This window comes from Genypterus blacodes, unplaced genomic scaffold (genome assembly GCF_046128005.1).
Source record: "Genypterus blacodes isolate CSIRO-AG114 ecotype Tasmania unplaced genomic scaffold, CSIRO-AGI_Gbla_v1 ptg000055l_1, whole genome shotgun sequence".
Classification (NCBI taxonomy): Eukaryota; Metazoa; Chordata; class Actinopteri; order Ophidiiformes; family Ophidiidae; genus Genypterus; species Genypterus blacodes.
The window spans coordinates 4957501-4975906 of record NW_027466867.1 but is presented as its reverse complement, the minus strand read 5'-3'; the positions used below and the strand labels follow the sequence as shown (position 1 = coordinate 4975906).

Here is an 18406-nt window from a genome sequence, read left to right as displayed (position 1 = left end):
TACTTCTTGTACATGAACTCACTGCTGCCAATAGAGTATTCTCCAATATCATTGTGTGTGGATCAGCACAGTCACTTCATGATGCACTTACCAGATCATTGCTGCATTATTGTTTGCAGTGTGTGGCGTCACTCCCCTGAACAACAGGATAGTTGGAGGTGAGGATGCTCCAGCAGGAAGTTGGCCCTGGCAGGCCAGTCTGCAGAGGTTTGGTGGCCATGTTTGTGGTGGTTCCCTCATCAACAAGGAGTGGGTGATATCTGCTGCTCACTGCTTCTCCAGGTGACTGATGACAACAGAGCAAAGGCTTCAGTTTAAAGAATAAACACAAATCAAAAGGCAGTCATATGTCAGAATGATGAAATACATTAATACTACTCTCTTGTCTCATCTTTAGTCCAAGTACGTCTGGTTGGATGGTTTCTGTCGGCCGTCAGAACCTAGAAGGCAAAAACCCAAATGAAGCGTCCAGAAGTGTGGCTCAAATCATTTTGCATCCCAACTATGACAGCTTTACCAGTAACAACGACATTGCTCTGCTCAGACTCCGCTCACCAGTCACCTTCACAGACTACATCAGACCTGTGTGTCTGGCAGCCAGTGACAGTGTGTTCAACAACGGCACTGATAGCTGGGTCACTGGCTTTGGTGCAGTACAAGAGGGAGGTCAGTCTGGTTAAGTTTACTTCTGAGTATTATTCCCCCTTATGACATAAGAGAGTGTGTCTACTTATTGTTCTCTCTTCTTCCCTCAGTCCCATTAGCCTTCCCTGAGACTCTGCAGGAAGTGGAGGTGCCAGTTCTGGGAAACAGACAGTGTAACTGTCTCAATGGAGTCGGCACCATCACAGACAACATGATCTGTGCAGGAGTTCTGGCAGGAGGCAAAGACTCATGTCAGGTGAGCTTCTTCATTTCATTGGTCACTTGATGTGCAAATGTGTTTTGCTGTTTCCTGGAGTTCCCAGACCTTCTCTCCTGGTCTCCTCAGGGTGACTCTGGAGGTCCAATGGTGAGCCAGCAGGACTCCATCTGGGTCCAGTCTGGAATTGTTAGTTTTGGTTTTGGCTGTGCTCGGCCCAACCTGCCTGGCGTCTACTCCAGAGTGTCCCGTTACCAGTCCTGGATCAACTCCCACATCAAGACTGATAAGCCAGGCTTTGTCCAGTTCACCTCCAGTGGGCTTGATGGTGACAACAGCTACACCTGTCCTGGCCTGCCAGGTCCTACAACAACCACAACCACAACAACTACAACAACAACAACTCTAGATGTGTTAACCAGTAGTACAGGTGAGTGTTTTACTCATTTTGCTGGTAAAATATCCCCCAAAATAGACGTTGTCAATGTTACATTTTAAAATTTCGAATGGATTTTTAATTTGCAATATTATATTACTGTCCTGTCAATTCCAGTTACTAATAGACCAACAACCACATCCTCAACAACAACTTCTACTACAGAGGCTTTAACCAGTCCTACAAGTGAGTTTTTTTTTTTAATTTAAATTGTTAGAAAGGTTTTTCAAATATTGACATTTAAATTGTTTCTTTACATTGTCTCTAAGTGGTTCAGTAGGCGACGTAATCATGCGTCAGATTCTGATTTATTGAGATGCACCTTTATATCTGTTGTTTTTCTTTATTTTCTCCATTTCATAATTCATTTTCTCTTTCAGGGGCAGTGTGTGGCAAGGCGCCATTGAACACTCGCGTGTTGGGTGACAGTGGGGTTGTGGCTGGGGGCACATGGCCCTGGATGGTAAGTCTCCACAAGGATGGAGTCTACGTTTGTGGAGGAACCCTCATCTCTGAGAACTTTGTCCTCACTGCTGCCCAGTGCTTCTCCACGTAAGTTTGAACCAACATCGGTTTTCATTGTTATTCATTCATGACATTAAGCAATGGAACGGTAACGTGTTAAGACGTTCTTTATCCTCCCTTCAGCCCAAATCCAAATGCCACCCAGTGGAACGTGTTTTTGGGTCAACGCCAGCTTAGCGGCGTAGAGGAGTTTGAGGCATCTCTGAGCATCGTGAACATTAAGATTACCAATATGCCAGGTTCCAATATTGCACTGCTGCGACTCGCCAAACCGGTCGGCTTCACCTATTACATCCAACCTCTGTGTGTGGACCTGAGCAATGCGAGATCCTTCCCCAGCGGAAGTCGATGCTGGGTGGCCGGCTGGGGGAAGAGGAACGTTTCCAGATGTAAGTTCATGCCCACCAAGTGTGGTTTGATGAAGTCACCACGTCTGAGTCAATCACACAATCGGCTTCGATTCATGTGAGGAAATCAATTTCTTCTTTCTTTTTTTAAGCTGGCTTGGATTTGCGGGACATTGAAACCGAAGTGACAAGCTGTGGAAGTGTTTCTGATTCGGAGAACATCTGCACATTTGCCATGGACATTCAGCAGGTAAACAGAATTCTCCCATACCCAACATCAGGCCATCAGATTAGAGATCCTAGTTTATAGATTGCATCTCAAAGACATAAATGATCATGAACGTCTTTTTTCCTCTGTTTTTCTGCTCTCAGGGGGATCAGGGCGGACCTCTGCTTTGCAAGTCAGACTCATCCTGGTTCCAGGTTGCTGTTGTAACTGTGAACTCTGACAAAGGTAAATCTGTCCGTGCAGATGTGCAGGTCTTTGCAAAGACATCAAGATTTGGCACTTTCTTAAAAGAGACTGTGGGCGACATGCCAGCTCCTGCAAACGCCACCACCGTCACAGGGGCCGCAGCAGGCTACCCCCTCTCCTCACTGCTCTCTTTTGTCCTCCCCATTATTTCTATCTTCCTCCTTTTCGTCTATTAAGACTGTTACCAAACCCACGTTCCAATTCTAACAATGTGATTTGAATGTAATGTGAACTTCGGACTAAATAAGCACCAAAATCAAAGTGGAATGGTTTATTTTTATTTACAAGACAAATTATATTGCACTGTAACATGAAGGAATGCTGTTCAGTGTGGTGTAACTCTGCAGGGGAGCATTCATAATAAAATGCATTCTTTATTTCTTTGTCCTCTCCACTCTTTCTTTTTATACAACAGAGTTATGTGAAAGTTCATGCAAACAACCAGAGAACAGGAGTCTCGCTATTAAACGTGATAACATTCCAATGTATGGAACAATACAGTGCCAACCATACAATATGGGATATGGCTCCATGTGGATGAATGACTGTGCTGTGAAAGTGTGAGGAAGTGTGAAGTGTTTATGTTTGTTGTTCTGGTGCTTCACCTCCTTCCCCCAATCCATCTGGTGTTTCGTCTTCGTTTTTGATCATATTCTTGTACCGACTCTTGAAAAATCCAGCCTGAGAGGAAGAAAACACACTGCGAGTGACATCATTGAAATATAATGTATTCACCTGGCCTTATTTAGGATTGAAGATCAATCTGTTGAACATCAATCTGTTTTCGGACGTGATATCAAACATTAAATTAACATGTGTATGGCGTGTGTCACCTTATACAGGCCGGCAGTGATGAGAGCCAGTAGAACTAAACCCCCTACTGATGCTCCTACGATCTCACGGGTGAAGTCTTTTTCAGCATACACTTCGACCTCTGCCTCGATCTGAGGGGCAGAAGGGACAGATTTAAATGTTTTGAAGCACATTTTTTATTGTCTTTTAGAGCTATACTTGGTGTGTTCAAATGTGTGATTACCCTTCGAATAGGCGGTATGTAGTTAGAGCCTGAAGAAAAGAAGATGTACTGGTCTCTGTTGTAATCCAGAGAGGCAGTGCTGGTCAGGAGGAATTTGGCAGACGCCAGTCCGATCTGTTTAACAGAAAATCTGATTTGTGCCGTTGTGTTGCAAATTCGTAAAATCCATGCTATGTGGATGACTTACCTGCTCGATCCATCCTGAACTGAGGTTGGCAGAGATGAGGTATTCTGTCTGCTGGTTTTTAGCCATGAACCTGATGCACCTGAACACTGCACAGCTGGCCACAGAGCAGTCCTGTGGTAAGATCAAGGAAAGGGATCAGAGAGTTTTCCACAGTTACATGCAGGAAGTGAAAGAAAATACATTTGCTGCAGGTTTCTGTCAATCACCGCCCGATTTGGTATCAACGGTGTATCCTTGCAGTCTTAGCATAGGATAGAATTGCTGATTGTCCCAAGTCCAGACCAAAATTTAATGAAAAGTATCAAAGGTCATTAAGGACTCACCACAATCTTCATTTTCTGTATCAAGGCCACAAAATCTGAGATTGGTGGTTTCTCGTCATTGTGTCTTTGGCATCCTGAAATCTGAGAGAAAGCTGATTAATATCATCTTAAAATCATGTGATTTGTCTGTTTGGCTGATTTGACTTGCTGAACTTCCAGATCCTGCAGCTTTTACCTGAAAACTGCTTGGATCCACCCAGATGTATTTGTCCCCGAGCTGCATTGGCACCTTGATGACAACAGTGATATTCAAAGCTCTCAACACATTGGAAACCTAAAAATGAACACAGGGGACAGGCCTTAGTGAGCAATTAACACCATTAATTTTAAAAGAAATAGTTAAATTAATCATTATTGAAGATATTTTACCGTCACTGTATGTTTAACTGGCTTCTGCAAATCGCTCATTCCGTACGAGAAATTGCTGTAGCTGAGTGTACTGCTCACACACACACACACACACACACACACACACACACACACACACACACACACACACACACACACACACACACACACACACACACACACACACAAACACAAACACAAACACAAACACACAAACACACAATGTTTGTTACAGAAAGCGAAAGCAGAAGAAGCTTCATGTTGTTTATTTTTCTAAATGATTTCTATTCAGGAAAATGAATAGAGAACATTGAGAACAAACCTCTCAATGGAAGTGAAAATACTGTACTTGACGTCGATCTCTCTCCTTTGGTACAGTTTGCTGGTGCTGGAATGGGCCCCGTTACCGCTGTAAGAGAAGCAGGTGCAGACGTGGTGAGCCTGCACTTCAGATGCAGGTGCACACGGATGATTCAAACTATAGTGTACCTGGTGGCGTTTGCAGTGATAGATATCCTCCTACCCAGATTGCTTTTTGTATTGATCCCATAGGAAACAACAAAGAGCCCCTGGAATAACATAGAGGAGAGACAACAATGTGTTTAGTTAAGTCGGCATAGAAGGATAGTATTGGATCGATGCTATGACAACTGGATTGGAGATTGAATCCTCTTGTCTGGGGGCCCCTGGCGATTGTTTACCTTGCTTTATATGAAACCTCACGCCTAAGATGACTGACACGTTTGGGCACTAACCTTGCTCTTGCTCCTGAAAATGGGCTTGTCAACGCTGCAGTCAGTCGTCCCCCGCACGTCTTCACTGTCGAAAGAGTTGCACTCAATTCTTCCCTTGAAAAACGAAGAAGAAGCAAAGGTCCACATTATTATGTAGAGGCAGTGTGTGTGTGTCATGTGCGAGTTAGTCCCTTACGTGCAGAGCAGTGAACTTCCTGAAGGAAATCCCTGCTGGATATGTGAGGATGACTCTGCTGTAATAGGAGTTTTCCTCTCTGTTTTCCACCGACACGGTGACCTCCAGCAGCTCATCAATGCCGACTCTAACCTCTGTAGATCTGACAGAAAAAAATCTAAATCACAAATTCTCTCAACAAGTACCATTAGGCTTCAACCATTATTTAGTTTTGTTTATTTATTTATTGACTGTGTCCAACAGGTGGTTGAATGTTTTAGAGTTAAGTTAAGTTAAGAGTTAGCTTGATGGGGGAAGTATTGATGTCAGGGCCTTTCAAGAAGCTGGATCTTAAGTTACACTGCCCCCTTGAGGCCAATCCCTGCCACACACAAGGTGTATCAATAGTCAGTATAATGTTACTAATAGTAATGTAATGGCAATAATAATACTAATGCTACTAATAATCTAATGATGATGATATTATTATTATTTCATACAGCCACAACTAAAATGGATTTGTTTGTCATTATTCATTATTGCGTTATTCTTCCTCATCAAGTTTCATATTCTGACTCACTTGGTGAAGTTCAAATCCACTCTGAGGTCATCAACACAGGTTTCGTCAGTGCCACAGTTGATCTGAAATCCTAACTGTCAAGAGGGAATGAAGAATTCAACTCGTGCAGCATTGAAGGCTCTTTAAACTCCCTAAACAAACAGAATCTAGTCTTGAAACACCACCAACATCGTATTCTAAAAGGTGATTTGTGTCAGAGTTTATATAGAAATTGTATGAGAAAAGACAAATATACAGAGAGAGAACGTACGGGGTGATAGGTTTGTGTCTGAGACAGTTGGGAGAGACATGGACGGAGATTATCTGAAGACAGCACACCCTCAAAACTGAATTTGAGCTCATTGGAGAGTTGTTTGAGGACATCTTCCGGGCAAGACTGCAACACCAGAGCGCAACAGGAAGTTTATCAACCCAGTATGGTGAGGACATTCTGATTATTCACAGCCAGACAATGGCCTCGTAACGCTCCAGGGTTCAAACCAACGTACCTCAATGAAGAAGTCGACGCTGTGGCACCTCTGTCCAAAGTCAAGAGTGAAAGATTGGCTCTCCTCTCTTTTGTTGTTTGTGATGTAAGCTCGGTTGCTTGGGGGCTTTCGGGTGGCATCCAGCGTGAAGGTGTAATCGATCCTTCCTTGAGCTGAAACACATCAGTGTTCATTGTCATGCTTACCTGTGCATCTGTAAAGAAACATGAACTATGTAGAGGAATGTGAGGAACCTGTCTGCACGTTGGACAGCGGCGTCATGGTGAAGCAGATTTTAGCTCTGTTCGGCAATGGCATTGTGCAGTTTGGAGTTGGAATCAGGCTCGGGTTGAAGGACACTTGGGCCGTGACCATTACGATGGGCTTTGACCTTGGAGAAGGATGAAATGGTTGGATTTGTGATTAGACAACACAATGGCGAATGTTGGATCTTTAAATCTGACTCTGTTCCTATGTTTGTCCTAAATTAGTGACGGGAGAATACTTCTGCTGTCTCACCGGTAAACACTCATGTCATAATCATGTCGTTGCGGAAAGTCGGCGCTTCCTCTTTTGGTCGCATCAGTGGAACTTAACTCATTAGTGACGACTATTATGAAGCAATCACACTTTTGAATCTCACACCCACCACAGATAATGTAAGGCAACATCACATTTAAAGTTACCTGAGTAAGACAACTGCACCCTTTGAACCCACAGCCAGGTCGGGAAGACCGTCCCCACTGTGGTCGAAAGAGGATCCGCTGACCGACAGGCCGAAGAACCTCAGCCCTGACTTGACCTCAGCTCCGGTAATCCTCTGTGAGAACGAGATCGCCTTTAGTTACGTGATCAAACTGAGAATCTCTGCTTTGCATGGATTTTGGTGTCTTTGAGTCCAGACGTACCTGCGAGTACTTAGGGTTGATACTTCCTTGTCCATTGCCGTTGAATATATAGATACTTCCTTGTCTGTCGTTCTCTAAAGGAGCTCCAACGATCAAATCATTGAGTCCGTCTTTGTTCAGGTCGGGCACGGCAGCGAGAGTAGACCCGAACCTTGCTTCGCCAACCGCGTCCCCTGCCAGGATCAATGGAAAGTCAAAGCGACAATCCACTGACTGATGAAAAGAGAACACACAAGCAGGAGATTCAGTGTTTGTCGTTCCTAGAAGCAAAAACATGAACTGGACTTTGAATCAAACACTTACCCAACCGGTTATGCTGCACACATAAACCCGTCCCTCCCTGTTATCATCCATGTACATGGGCGCAGATATGAGGATTTGGTCCGTGTAGTGCTTAAGGTCGTTATTCACGTCTATGGCACAAACCTCTGCTCCAAAATACGCCCCAATCTGATGCTGTGTGAGAAATAAACCATCCACACAAAACAATTACTTTACTACTATACTATACCTTCATTTCAGAACATTTTTTGATTTTCGCATGTTACAAACCTGCCAAGGACTAGGGTCAATATTTCGGGGACCACCCAGGAATGTCATGGCGATCCCTCTGTGTTCATATCTTGGAGCACCAGTGATCGCCATAGTGCCGTGCATCGTTTTGGCAACTGTCATGGAATAACCTGAAATGATGGAGTCGTGTCAAGCCCATGATCAGATCCACTTATAGGTTATGTTTCTCAATAATCTGACCTAGATAACTGTCAGGCTGCATAAAGGACAGCTCTTCTGACTTGATTAGGACCCCTGCGGTTGTATAGCTCTGGTAGCCACCTCTCCACTCGAAGGCGCCAACAGTTCCCATCTCAATGGTCCCCTAATCACACAGATATCTAATCAATCAGCTTGTTCAGTTTAATAACGGTAGAAGTGAGCAAATGTGTTGGACAAAAAACATGTTTCTAAATATGATTTTTCTCAAGTTTCACTCACTCCAGTCACCAACGCTGCACTGAATCCCTCTTGAGCCATTTCCATTCTTAGAGATTCACCACTGGATTGAGATCCTGTAAACGTGCCGAGGATGCAGACGGATGCAGTTTGTCGGTACAACCTGATAAACTGTTTTAACAACCTGTGCTTCTGCTGATGACCAAAACAACAAACAAGTACATTCTCTGTGTTCTCTAGTTTCCTCTTCATCGCTGTATCATGGCTGGAACTTCTTAAATGTACAGTAATCCAGTAAGAGTGTTTTACCTTCGATAGCGAAGATTCTGTCCTGCAAACTCTGCTTGATGATATCCAGCGCTGCATAGTTATCCACTTTGAACACGTGCTCGGTTGGGGGGGAAGATGCGATGGTGTCCAGCTCCAATTTTGCTGTACTCATAAGAAATGCGTTTCCAACCTGTGGATGAGGTCACGTCATGATTGTGTTTGAAGACCTCAGATGAATGCAGTTTAGTTTTATATGACTTCCACAGCAATATTTTAGCCTTTGGAAAATGTTGGCAGTGGGCTCAGAACTTATCAATGGCGTCTCTCAGAACTCATTTGCATCGTGCCACCCATCACATGATTCATTTTTGTTGGTCTGGTGAATTTAATCTCTTACCCCAACTGCAAATCGAACTATTTTCTTTGCCTCCGCTGCAGCAGCTGCTTTCGGCAACTTTCTGTGGTCATTCGATTCTCCATCAGTGATGACTATCAACACCTTCTTCGCATCTGGTCTGGACCCTCTTGCTCGTATGAAGACATAATTGCTGTAAAGAAGAAATTGGGACAAAAGATCAAATTCCCGAATGAAATTAAAGAGATCCTTTCTTGCATCCTGCCAGGACAGGAAGTCCCACAAAGCAACTTACACAATGTGGTTTATGGCTTCAGCTGTTGCGGTTGATGATCCTAATTGCTGTATAGAATCAATCTGCCTTTCCCAACCAGTAGACAAGGGAAAGCTATCAAAGTAATAATGAACAACGACGTTTGAAGAGAACTGGATGATGGCGAACTGCAGAAACAAGAGAAGGAAAGATGAAAGGAACACATATCAGACGGTCAAATGATCAGAACTGTGCGCACAATCCTACCTGCGTGCCTCTACCCTGGAAGGAGCGGATCAGGCCTTTCACAAACGCCTTTGTTCTCCTAAAATCTGCAGGAGATACACTGCCAGAGCCGTCCATCAGAAATGCTATGTCTGCGTGCTGCGTTGCGCATTCTGTCAGAGAATAATCCCATATAGCTCACAGTTTGTCCACACAAACACTTTTCCAAACACGATTTCAAATTCTTTACAAGTATATCAACTTGTCCTACCCTCATGAGATGAAGGCAGGGGCCCGCCGACTTTATTTGATCCGACAATCTGCAAGCATGCGCCGTTGTACTTAGTGATGCTTCTGCAGTCCTTTGGAATGGTCGGACCACACGCCTGGAGAGAAAAGACGGAGAGATATGAATCCAACAAACATTTACGAAATACATTTACAAGATCAGGGTACTATAGAATTGTTTTAGCTCAGTTGCTGTAAAACTTGACATGTACGTTTTCTGGGCCAAGCCAGACAAACGTCTCTTTGCTTTGCTTTACAATTGACACTCATTTCTCTCAGTTGACCAGATGGTGGTGCTGTAACGACTGCAACTGTTTGTATTTTCCTAAAGGATTACAAGGAATGGTTAAATGCACCAACAGATACAACAAATTCCTTCATTCCCTTGCTGTTGTGTGTATGATGTAATGTGTTTACAGCTCACCAGTGTCATTTTGGAGGTCGGGTCACTTGTCATCGTCAAACCCAGCGACATGTTGACTGCAAAATCTGGTACTGTGTTTGAAGGAGGTTGTGATTGGTTAAGTGAAGGCGACCCAACAACTCACTCACACTGTTGTTCAACGCTGTAAACCACTGTGACTGCATGCAACTAAATGGACTTTTAGCAGCACAGTCAGTAAACTAATGTGTCTTCCTCATCCTGGTCCACGTCCCATATTACATCATATTACATAGTGATGCAGCTTTCTATCTTAATATCATTATTTTTCAACATTCTGACAAAAAATTAAGTCTAACACAACGGACTTTTTAAACTAAAATGTTATAAATGTACAAGCATGACTGTTTCCCAAGGCCTTAAAGTTGCTTACATTGAAGTGGCAGAAATCTGCAAGACGTTGTGGAGCACAGGTGTATTTGTCCTCTCCTATTTGGTTCGTATTGATGAAGGGGGGCACTGACAAGCAAACTGAAGACGGGAAAAAAAACAGTTCAGAGCTGCTAACAGAACAGGTGATGTAGTGATGTATGTTGCATTCACGCTCTCCTTGCACTCACTCGGATTTCCTCTGCACCACCTTGTATCCGAAACCTGCAGATGGGTCCTTCAAGGTCTTCCAGGCTCCAGGGTCGATGTTAAACCCAACCGCAGCTCTGAAAACTGAGCAAAAGAAGGGATTTGGAAATGCAGGTGGGAATTAGTTAAAATTCGAAGGAGAGTTAACCACAAATTTGGGGGATTGACCACTTTGGTATTTCGGGAATTATAATGTTGTAACTTTGAAGTCATAGAATCAAACATTTCCCCCTGGATTCCTCTGGTATATCCACGTCCCTTCATATAGGCCACGCCCTTTTACACCAAGCTTTTTTTTTGCCATTTGAATATTTTTTCCCCCAGACAGTTTTGTGTGCAAAGTTCTTGATTTGTTGTCTTTGGTCGGGTTCGGGGTCGGGCTCATATGAATGATTTTAGGTTTTTTTTATCTGATGGTGTTTTTATGACAACAACAGTCTTTTTTGTTGGTTTGAACGATTTTAATCAGAACAAACAAAGTTCACAGCGATATTTCATCAGACTACTGTAACATTTGTGGTCTCATGCAGAACTCAAGCGGTAATTTTTTTCAATCGCAATGACTCTTGTCACTTCCACCTCAGGGGAGCGTGCGTGTGTGTGTGTGTGTGTGTGTGCGTGTGTGTGTGTGGGTGTGTGGTGGGTGGGTGGGATCTCAGGTGTTGCGTGTGATGCACATGTAGTTGAGAAATTCTATATATGGCAAATCTATCATCTCAGTCGAATTGATGGCGGTGGATCCACTGTTAAATTTTTTCTTTTCATGCTGCTAATGTGCTAGTTTGACTTGAATGCAGCACAAAGCCCAAAATAGAATGCAGAAGCACCCACATCACCCACATTTTAGTTTCACCTCTTTTGTTTCTGACATCTCCTCTGTAATAATGCCATAAGGGAGCTACATTTACAGATACCCTAATATTAAATCCTGTTGTCAGCTGAAAAAAACACAATCTATACAGAAATGCTCTTATTTTGACCTTTTGGTGAGGCTTTTGTTTGAAAAGGGAAGATACTTTTGTGTTTTGTGACTGAATGATCATTCTCATTGATTCTAGGTGTCGATGTCATCATAAGGAGGAAACTCTATTGTTAGCTCTGATAGATAGTATGCTAAATCAATAATAGTATAAAAAACAAACAACATTTTAATTTTATTCCAGAATCTCACATCTGCACCGAAACAAAACTGTAGTGTTAGAAAGAAATAAAGACGGAGAGAGAACTAAATTAGTCTTACCGGACAAGCACACAGCGGTGAAAGTGAGCCGGTCCATTGTCTTGCTCCAGTGAAAAACCCCACAAAGTGAAACTTGGAGGCGACAGGAGGAAACAGATTGTGAGTGTGTCAAGGCGGCAGATGTTGAAATGGAAATGCAGAAATGAGTAAGTGACTGTTTAGAGCAAAGACTTGCGTGACACTTTATTGGGAGGAACAAATTGTGTAGGCGGGGTTTTTAATGTGTGTAGACAGAAACATGTTCACTTTTTGTTACATCTGGACACACTGCATTATGGCACTGCAATATGTTTCTGTTCACATTTCCTCTAAAATGGTTTTGTATCTCTTCACAAAAGGCGAATAATTTGGGGATGATAGAATAGAAAGAGCTCTAATGTTGCTTTTTCTTCTGTGTGTCAGGCTGCACACATCTGCACAATCCAGGGTGTTATTACTACATCACACTGATGAGCCTATCAGAGAGCTGCAGCTGCACTGCACTTATGGGCAGGCGGTGAAATATAGCAAAGGAGATGTCGCAAAGGACAGGAAGGTGAATGTGTTATCTTTGTGCACAGTATTGTGCGCTTCATATGTGACACACTCATGAAAGTCCAAATCAGACAGACAACATTTTCAGAGAGCTTAATAAAGATCTAAATTTCTCCTTTTTTTGGCTCAGTTCCTCTTCACCAGCATGACAACACTACCTTCCCTAACTTAAAATACATCAGAGAGAGCTTCATCACTTTCTATGATGCATTATAATCCATTATTTTTTTATAAGATAGGACCTGTCCTCCTCTGTACATAAGGAAAAGTACAAATGAACGCCTTTAAAGTGATTGTGTTTTATTCTCTTTCACTTTTGTCCGGTCAAGTGTCCAACGCTGTTCATTTGGCATCACTCAGTTCACACTCAAGACTGGAAGTGAAACTCTTGTCCTCTGCAAGCTAATTGTGACAAACTGTGTCACTTTGGCCCCAGCTGTGACCATTACCATGGTGATGAAGGAGGTGAAAACTTTGCTTCTCTTTGAAGCTCAAGTCAACACTGAACTGTGTGACTTGAGCTTCCTGCCAAATTCTCCCAGTGAGAAAACTTGTGATACTGCTTGTGTGTGTGTGTGTGTGTGTGTGTATGTGTGTGTGTGTATCTGTGTGTGTGTGTGTGTGTGTGTGTGTGTGTGTGTGTGTGTGTGTGTGTGTGTGTGTGAGAGAGCAACCTTTTCCAAACCTGCCAGTTGACCCTTTCATGTAGAGCAAAGCTAGTCGATAATAGGTCAGGGAAAGGTCAAGGTTCTCATCCCTCTCTCTTCTCTCAGTACACTGTGTTACGTGTCTGGATTAAATTTCTCGGGGCAGGTTGGTCAATCTTGTCACATGTTCTGTATGGGCTTGTGTGTGTGTGTGTGTGTGTGTGTGTGTGGACACTACTTCTTATTGAGAACAGATGACCCCTGGGTGCTCGGATGATCTTCTCAGATTTGTTTCATCCTGGCACAGTTGATCTAAATATACCGCAACATACACACATGCACTAACACATACACACACACGTCTAAATCTTTAATGCACAGGCTACATGTGTGTATTTGGAAGGTGTGCGTCTTTTAGGGAGATGCATAGAACAGTAAGGTCAAAGTGAAGCCGAGTCTTCATGGCTGATGTCCTCTGATCTTCTTTCCTTCATATCTTCCTTTGTCTCGACTCATCCTCTCCTCCTTTCTTCGGTTCTCTTTGTCCCTCACTACGGTTCCTTCTCCTCGTCTCTCTCTCTCTCTCGCTCTATCGCTCTTTGCCCTTTCGTTAGGTTGCTCCAGCTCCAGACGCTCTGAATGTCACGAGTCATCTCTGGTTGCGTCCTGTTCTTTTTATAGCCGGGCAGCTGAAATGTGAGGGGTCACAATGGGAGGATAAATACAAGAGCCAGCAGGCTGAACGGGACGTTGCAGACGAAGGCCAGATCTTCTCATCCCTCTCTCTTCTCTCAGCTCTCCTCCTTAACTCAAAGGTAAATCTGAAAACTACAACTAATACCAAACTGCTGCTATTTGTGCAACTTGTTGACTATATTGTTGTGAATCAGCAGCACATCTAAGCGTGTTTGTGTGTGTGTGTGTGTGTGTGTGCGCAGCCTGGACTTGCTCTCTTGGTAATGAATGGAAGTGACTGAATGAACTTGTACATTAGTCGGCGCTTTAACACTCACGGGAGCTTTTATTCTTCTCAAAGCAATGTCAAGCCTCACATATTGCCTCTGCTGCACTAAACCAGACATTCACCTCTCTGTCTCTATCAGCCAACATTGCTTCAGATGCACTGTTTGCTCCATGATATTTCCATTTGCACACACAGTTTCCTTCTGGATTACTCACTTACTCCTCCATCACATCACTCATGCTCCCAATTTGCTTTATCACCTTATATGTGACAAAGAAGTTATTTCTGTAAAGCCTCAAGTGACTCATTGTGTTCAGTTGCCTCAAAGTGTTGGTGCGTAGTTCCTGTATAGGATGCAAGTCTGCGAGCAAAGTGTGTTACATCACACATTCTTTGTTGAGCCACAGCAGTGTATATTTAGACCAGCTCACTGATAGTGACCGGAGGGGGGGGGGGGGGCTGAAGGGGGGCAGTAAAGGTCAGGGATAAGAGACTAGAAAATAGGAAAGGTTAGCCACATGCTTGTCATTGCTGTTTAGGGGTGGGCAGGTTTTCAGGGTGGGGTTAGGGGATTGGGGGGGGAGACACCGGATCCTCCTCCTCCTGGGCTCCTCCATGTTGTGCCCGGGGAGCAGCGGTGCCTTCTGGTGTCACAGCTGTAGTTGTAGCAGCATGGAGCGTTCACATAGCAGAGACGCCAAAGGTTCAACTAAAAATGCACATTACATTACATTACATTACGGTCATTTAGCAGCCGCTTTTATCCAAAGCGACTTACAATAAGTGTGTTCAACAACGAGCTCACATTTCACAACTTCCTCTTCCGCTCTGTTATTCCTTCCTGGGAACTCCAAAACATAAAGGGACAAGCAGTAGTTGCTCATTTCGAAAAACCACAACCTAACTCTGACATCTGGCTCGTTGTTAACACGTTATTGAACCCTTTGTCTTTGTTTCTTCCTCCTGAACAGAGTCAGGATGCCTCACGCATACCCTTTCCTCTCTACTGAGCAGAAGAAGGAGCTCAGCGATATCGCTCATAGGATCGTCGCCCCCGGCAAGGGAATCCTCGCCGCAGATGAGTCCACCGGTGAGGAGACGTTTGGAGCAAATGTAATAGATTTGCAGTTAAGAAAATCCAACTGACAGTGCCTGATAGATGCATAATGTCTGTCTGTCTGTCTGTCTGTCTGTCTGTGTCCTCGGCCTACAGGCAGCGTTGCCAAGCGCTTCCAGAGCATCAATGCTGAGAACACTGAGGAGAACAGGAGGCTGTACCGTCAGCTCCTCTTCACAGCTGACGAGCGCGTCAGCCCCTGCATCGGCGGCGTCATCCTCTTCCACGAGACCATGTACCAGAAGACCGATGATGGCAAACCCTTCACCCAGTACCTCAAGGAAAGGAACATGGTGGTAGGCATCAAGGTCGACAAAGGTGTTGTCCCTCTGGCTGGAACCAACGGAGAGACCACCACCCAGGGTGAGCGAGGAGCAGATGGAGATGGGTGACACCTTGTCATTGGTTGTCTCTGTCTCACTTACCTAACGTGTCCCCTCCCACCCTCGCAGGTCTGGATGGACTGTACGAGCGTTGCGCCCAGTACAAGAAGGACGGCGCTGACTTTGCCAAGTGGCGTTGCGTGCTGAAGATCACCCCCACCACTCCCTCCAGACTGGCCATCGTGGAGAACGCCAACGTCCTGGCTCGCTACGCCAGCATCTGCCAGATGGTAAGACAAGGACAGACGGAATCGTAATGTTGAGAGATGCAAAACAAATAGAATCCTCCTGCGTTGCTAAGCGTCGTCCTCTTTGTCTCCGCCCCTTCCGCAGCACGGCATCGTCCCCATCGTGGAGCCTGAGATCCTCCCCGACGGCGACCATGACCTGAAGCGCTGCCAGTACGTCACCGAGAAGGTCCTGGCTGCTATGTACAAGGCTCTGTCCGACCACCATGTCTACCTGGAGGGCACCCTGCTCAAGCCAAACATGGTCACCGCCGGACACTCCTGCTCACACAAGTACAGCAACCAAGAGATTGCCATGGCAACTGTCACCGCCCTGCGCCGCACCGTGCCCCCCGCAGTTCCCGGTGAGCTTCATAGAGAGACCAGTGTCAAAATTCTCTCAGATGCCCCCTGAGAAGTGAACGGCTAAGTTGTTTGCTCTTCTTGCAGGTGTCACCTTCCTCTCTGGTGGCCAGAGTGAGGAGGAGGCCTCCATCAACCTGAACGCCATGAACCAGGTCCCTCTGCACAGGCCCTGGGCTCTGACCTTCTCCTACGGCCGCGCCCTGCAGGCCTCTGCCCTCAAAGCCTGGGCCGGCAAGAAGGAGAACGGAAAGGCATGCCAGGATGAGTTCATCAAGAGAGCTCTGGTAAGTGTGCTGATTGAAGACACAAGGCTGAATTCTGATAGGATTATTATGAAACGTCCTGTTATCAAAGACTTCATTGTGCGGTGCGTTCAATGACATGTTCTCTCGTCTCTTCCAGGCTAACCACCAGGCCTGCCAGGGTAAGTATGCGGGCAGCGGAAGCAGCACTGCCGGTGGAGAGTCACTGTTTGTGGAAAACCACGCTTATTAAACACGGACACTCACCAGTACCTCCGCCTCCATCCTCCCACATCCCATCACCATCTACCAAACCTCGCATCGGCGCTTCGAGCGAAAGAGGAAACACCCTCTGTAGTGTTGTAGCAGATGCAGCGAGAAGATTCTGAAAAAAATGATCTGCCTCCATTCCTGCTCCTTTTATTTGTGAGCACCTTTTTTTCAGGCAAAGATTCACACACAATGTTTTTACACAAGTTGTACCCTTATTCCTTGGTCTGATGCCATCACGTGCAGTATATGTGCTTCATACTGTTTCCATGGAATAAAGAGATGATCTTGTCAATGCTGCTTTGCGACCTTCTTCACTCATTTACACCAGCAAAACATCAAGTGAGCACTCGAAAGTGTTTCCTTGTGCGCGCGGATGTGTCTTACCACTTATCCCCACTAGATGGCAGTAATATCCCAACCGAGGCACAACTTTCCAACATAGTCCAGTCAAGTAGTAAATCCTTTTATTAAGTGCTTCAGTGTTGAGCAAAAGTTCACAGTACAGTACTTCAGTAGTATTATAGTAGTAGTAGTAGTATTGTGCAATTCAAAGATATACGCCTCCTAAAAACATTGTAAAAAGTGCAACGAGTGCTCAAACTTTCTTTTGTTGTCTTGTTGTCTAAGTTTGAGTTCCTGAGAATGACGGCAAATCTTAAAAAGAAACTTAAAAAAACAATTTGTATCTTCAGACATAAACTCTAGATGTCATAATTGAACATTATGCGCGGCACGATTTGCACAATTTGTCGAAAATACAACTTCTGGCCCAAGAGTTCTACATTATTATAGGCAAAACATTTCCAAACAACATGATTAAACAACCTTGCAGCAGCTCTGGATTATAGATAGATAGATAGATAGATAGACAGATAGATAGATAGATAGATAGATAGATAGATAGATAGATAGATGCGACTGCAAATGGATTTACTGAAGCATAACTGTGATGGCGGACAGTAGACAGAGGGGCACATAGGCTACAGAGAAAGACGCCGTGGTAACAGCAGTCGCACACTGACATACAAAGCTGCTGTCCGGATCAGTGCTGGCGGATGTAAAGTGAGCAAAGCTGATATTTGGCACATGAGAGCTGATTCATGACTGAAATGGCGACAGCCGGGCAAAGACGTCGGCGAAATCAGCAGCGGCACAATCCAAATCAAAACTAGAGATTTTGCAAAGAAGAAGAGACAGAAAAGAGCATGGAAAGCAAAGTAAATGATATTGATGGGTTATTGTTTTGACCTGACAGATGTCTTTGTTATCTTGTCCTGCATATATCATCTTGCTCGTGATATTAACTTCATCTTTGTATTGGCACCTGCACTCATTGTCTCCAACCAGGGGGGTCCGGAGCTCCAGCAGGTCGGGCCTTACCTCCCCGTCTGTGGGAGAGATTTCAGTCTGTCACCCTGATGGTGAAATGACGCAAATCACGGGACATCCTGACATCCTGACATCCTGTGTTAAGAAGACATTCAGCCACAATTCACAAGTTAGGACGAGATGATGAAGGAAGGACAAAGGCCTCACTGAGGGCTGTGGTTTTCCCCCAGCCTGTGGTCCAGCAGAGGGTGGCGTTGTAAAAGAGGCTGGAGTTGCTCGCCAGGCAGATGGGCTTGATGCAGTTGCTGAAGACGATGG

At 44.6% G+C, this 18406-nt stretch overlaps 4 protein-coding genes across 6 annotated transcripts in view; 2 read left to right on the top strand and 2 right to left on the bottom strand.

The window, feature by feature from the left end:
- The first annotated feature begins 196 nt into the window (after window positions 1-196).
- Window positions 197-2896, top strand: LOC143002014 (transmembrane protease serine 9-like). The gene is made up of 9 exons (XM_076151927.1): window positions 197-282; window positions 398-666; window positions 756-901; window positions 992-1292; window positions 1416-1484; window positions 1679-1850; window positions 1947-2212; window positions 2323-2420; window positions 2543-2896. Exons 2-9 carry the CDS (start codon window positions 417-419, stop codon window positions 2819-2821), a joined length of 1581 nt encoding a protein of 526 aa, XP_076008042.1. The 5' UTR covers window positions 197-282; window positions 398-416; the 3' UTR covers window positions 2822-2896.
- Window positions 2897-2901: 5 nt separating this feature from the next.
- LOC143002013 (integrin alpha-D-like) lies at window positions 2902-12160 on the bottom strand. The gene is made up of 30 exons (XM_076151926.1): window positions 12007-12160; window positions 10748-10850; window positions 10561-10658; window positions 10170-10240; window positions 9729-9843; window positions 9500-9630; window positions 9275-9420; window positions 9022-9172; window positions 8664-8814; window positions 8397-8470; window positions 8157-8280; window positions 7956-8086; window positions 7707-7859; window positions 7404-7616; window positions 7182-7315; window positions 6750-6886; window positions 6517-6668; window positions 6279-6404; window positions 6029-6102; window positions 5470-5611; window positions 5295-5387; window positions 5029-5108; window positions 4862-4948; window positions 4561-4630; window positions 4367-4465; window positions 4192-4272; window positions 3869-3979; window positions 3682-3795; window positions 3479-3589; window positions 2902-3326 (listed from the first exon to the last, which is right to left on the bottom strand). The coding sequence occupies exons 1-30, from the start codon at window positions 12041-12043 to the stop codon at window positions 3225-3227; spliced, it is 3411 nt and encodes a 1136-aa protein (XP_076008041.1). The 5' UTR covers window positions 12044-12160; the 3' UTR covers window positions 2902-3224.
- Window positions 12161-13848: 1688 nt separating this feature from the next.
- Window positions 13849-17047, top strand: aldoab (aldolase a, fructose-bisphosphate, b). The gene is made up of 7 exons (XM_076151439.1): window positions 13849-14002; window positions 15123-15241; window positions 15365-15631; window positions 15721-15881; window positions 15985-16243; window positions 16329-16528; window positions 16647-17047. The coding sequence occupies exons 2-7, from the start codon at window positions 15130-15132 to the stop codon at window positions 16737-16739; spliced, it is 1092 nt and encodes a 363-aa protein (XP_076007554.1). The 5' UTR covers window positions 13849-14002; window positions 15123-15129; the 3' UTR covers window positions 16740-17047.
- A 173-nt stretch (window positions 17048-17220) lies between these two features.
- LOC143002087 (transmembrane protease serine 3) overlaps window positions 17221-18406 on the bottom strand; it is a 2260-nt gene continuing 1074 nt past the window's right edge. For 2 of the 3 annotated variants that reach the window (XM_076152033.1, XM_076152032.1), the window contains 3 exons: window positions 18296-18406; window positions 18065-18147; window positions 17221-17927 (listed from right to left, as the gene is read on the bottom strand). The exon at window positions 18296-18406 is cut by the window's right edge and continues 158 nt beyond it. In XM_076152033.1, coding sequence (XP_076008148.1) covers window positions 17922-17927; window positions 18065-18147; window positions 18296-18406 — 200 coding nt within the window. In that variant the 3' untranslated portion in view covers window positions 17221-17921. Of the gene's footprint in view, window positions 17928-18064; window positions 18148-18267 lie in introns of those variants that run through there. The other variant, XR_012963751.1, reaches the window with a different exon arrangement.

Coding starts and splice junctions, on each gene's coding strand:
- LOC143002013 (XM_076151926.1), bottom strand. CDS start 12,043: ATGGACCGGCTCACTTTCACCGCTGTGTGCTTGTCCG. Junction 9,844..10,169: donor CGACCTCCAAAATGACACTG/GTGAGCTGTAAA, acceptor TTTTCTCTCCAG/GCGTGTGGTCCGACCATTCC. Junction 4,273..4,366: donor TGGATCCAAGCAGTTTTCAG/GTAAAAGCTGCA, acceptor GCTTTCTCTCAG/ATTTCAGGATGCCAAAGACA.
- LOC143002014 (XM_076151927.1), top strand. CDS start 417: ATGGTTTCTGTCGGCCGTCAGAACCTAGAAGGCAAAAACCCAAATGAA. Junction 1,293..1,415: donor TGTGTTAACCAGTAGTACAG/GTGAGTGTTTTA, acceptor TGTCAATTCCAG/TTACTAATAGACCAACAACC. Junction 1,851..1,946: donor GCTGCCCAGTGCTTCTCCAC/GTAAGTTTGAAC, acceptor TCCTCCCTTCAG/CCCAAATCCAAATGCCACCC.
- aldoab (XM_076151439.1), top strand. CDS start 15,130: ATGCCTCACGCATACCCTTTCCTCTCTACTGAGCAGAAGAAGGAGCTC. Junction 15,632..15,720: donor CGGAGAGACCACCACCCAGG/GTGAGCGAGGAG, acceptor CCACCCTCGCAG/GTCTGGATGGACTGTACGAG. Junction 15,882..15,984: donor ACGCCAGCATCTGCCAGATG/GTAAGACAAGGA, acceptor CCCCTTCCGCAG/CACGGCATCGTCCCCATCGT.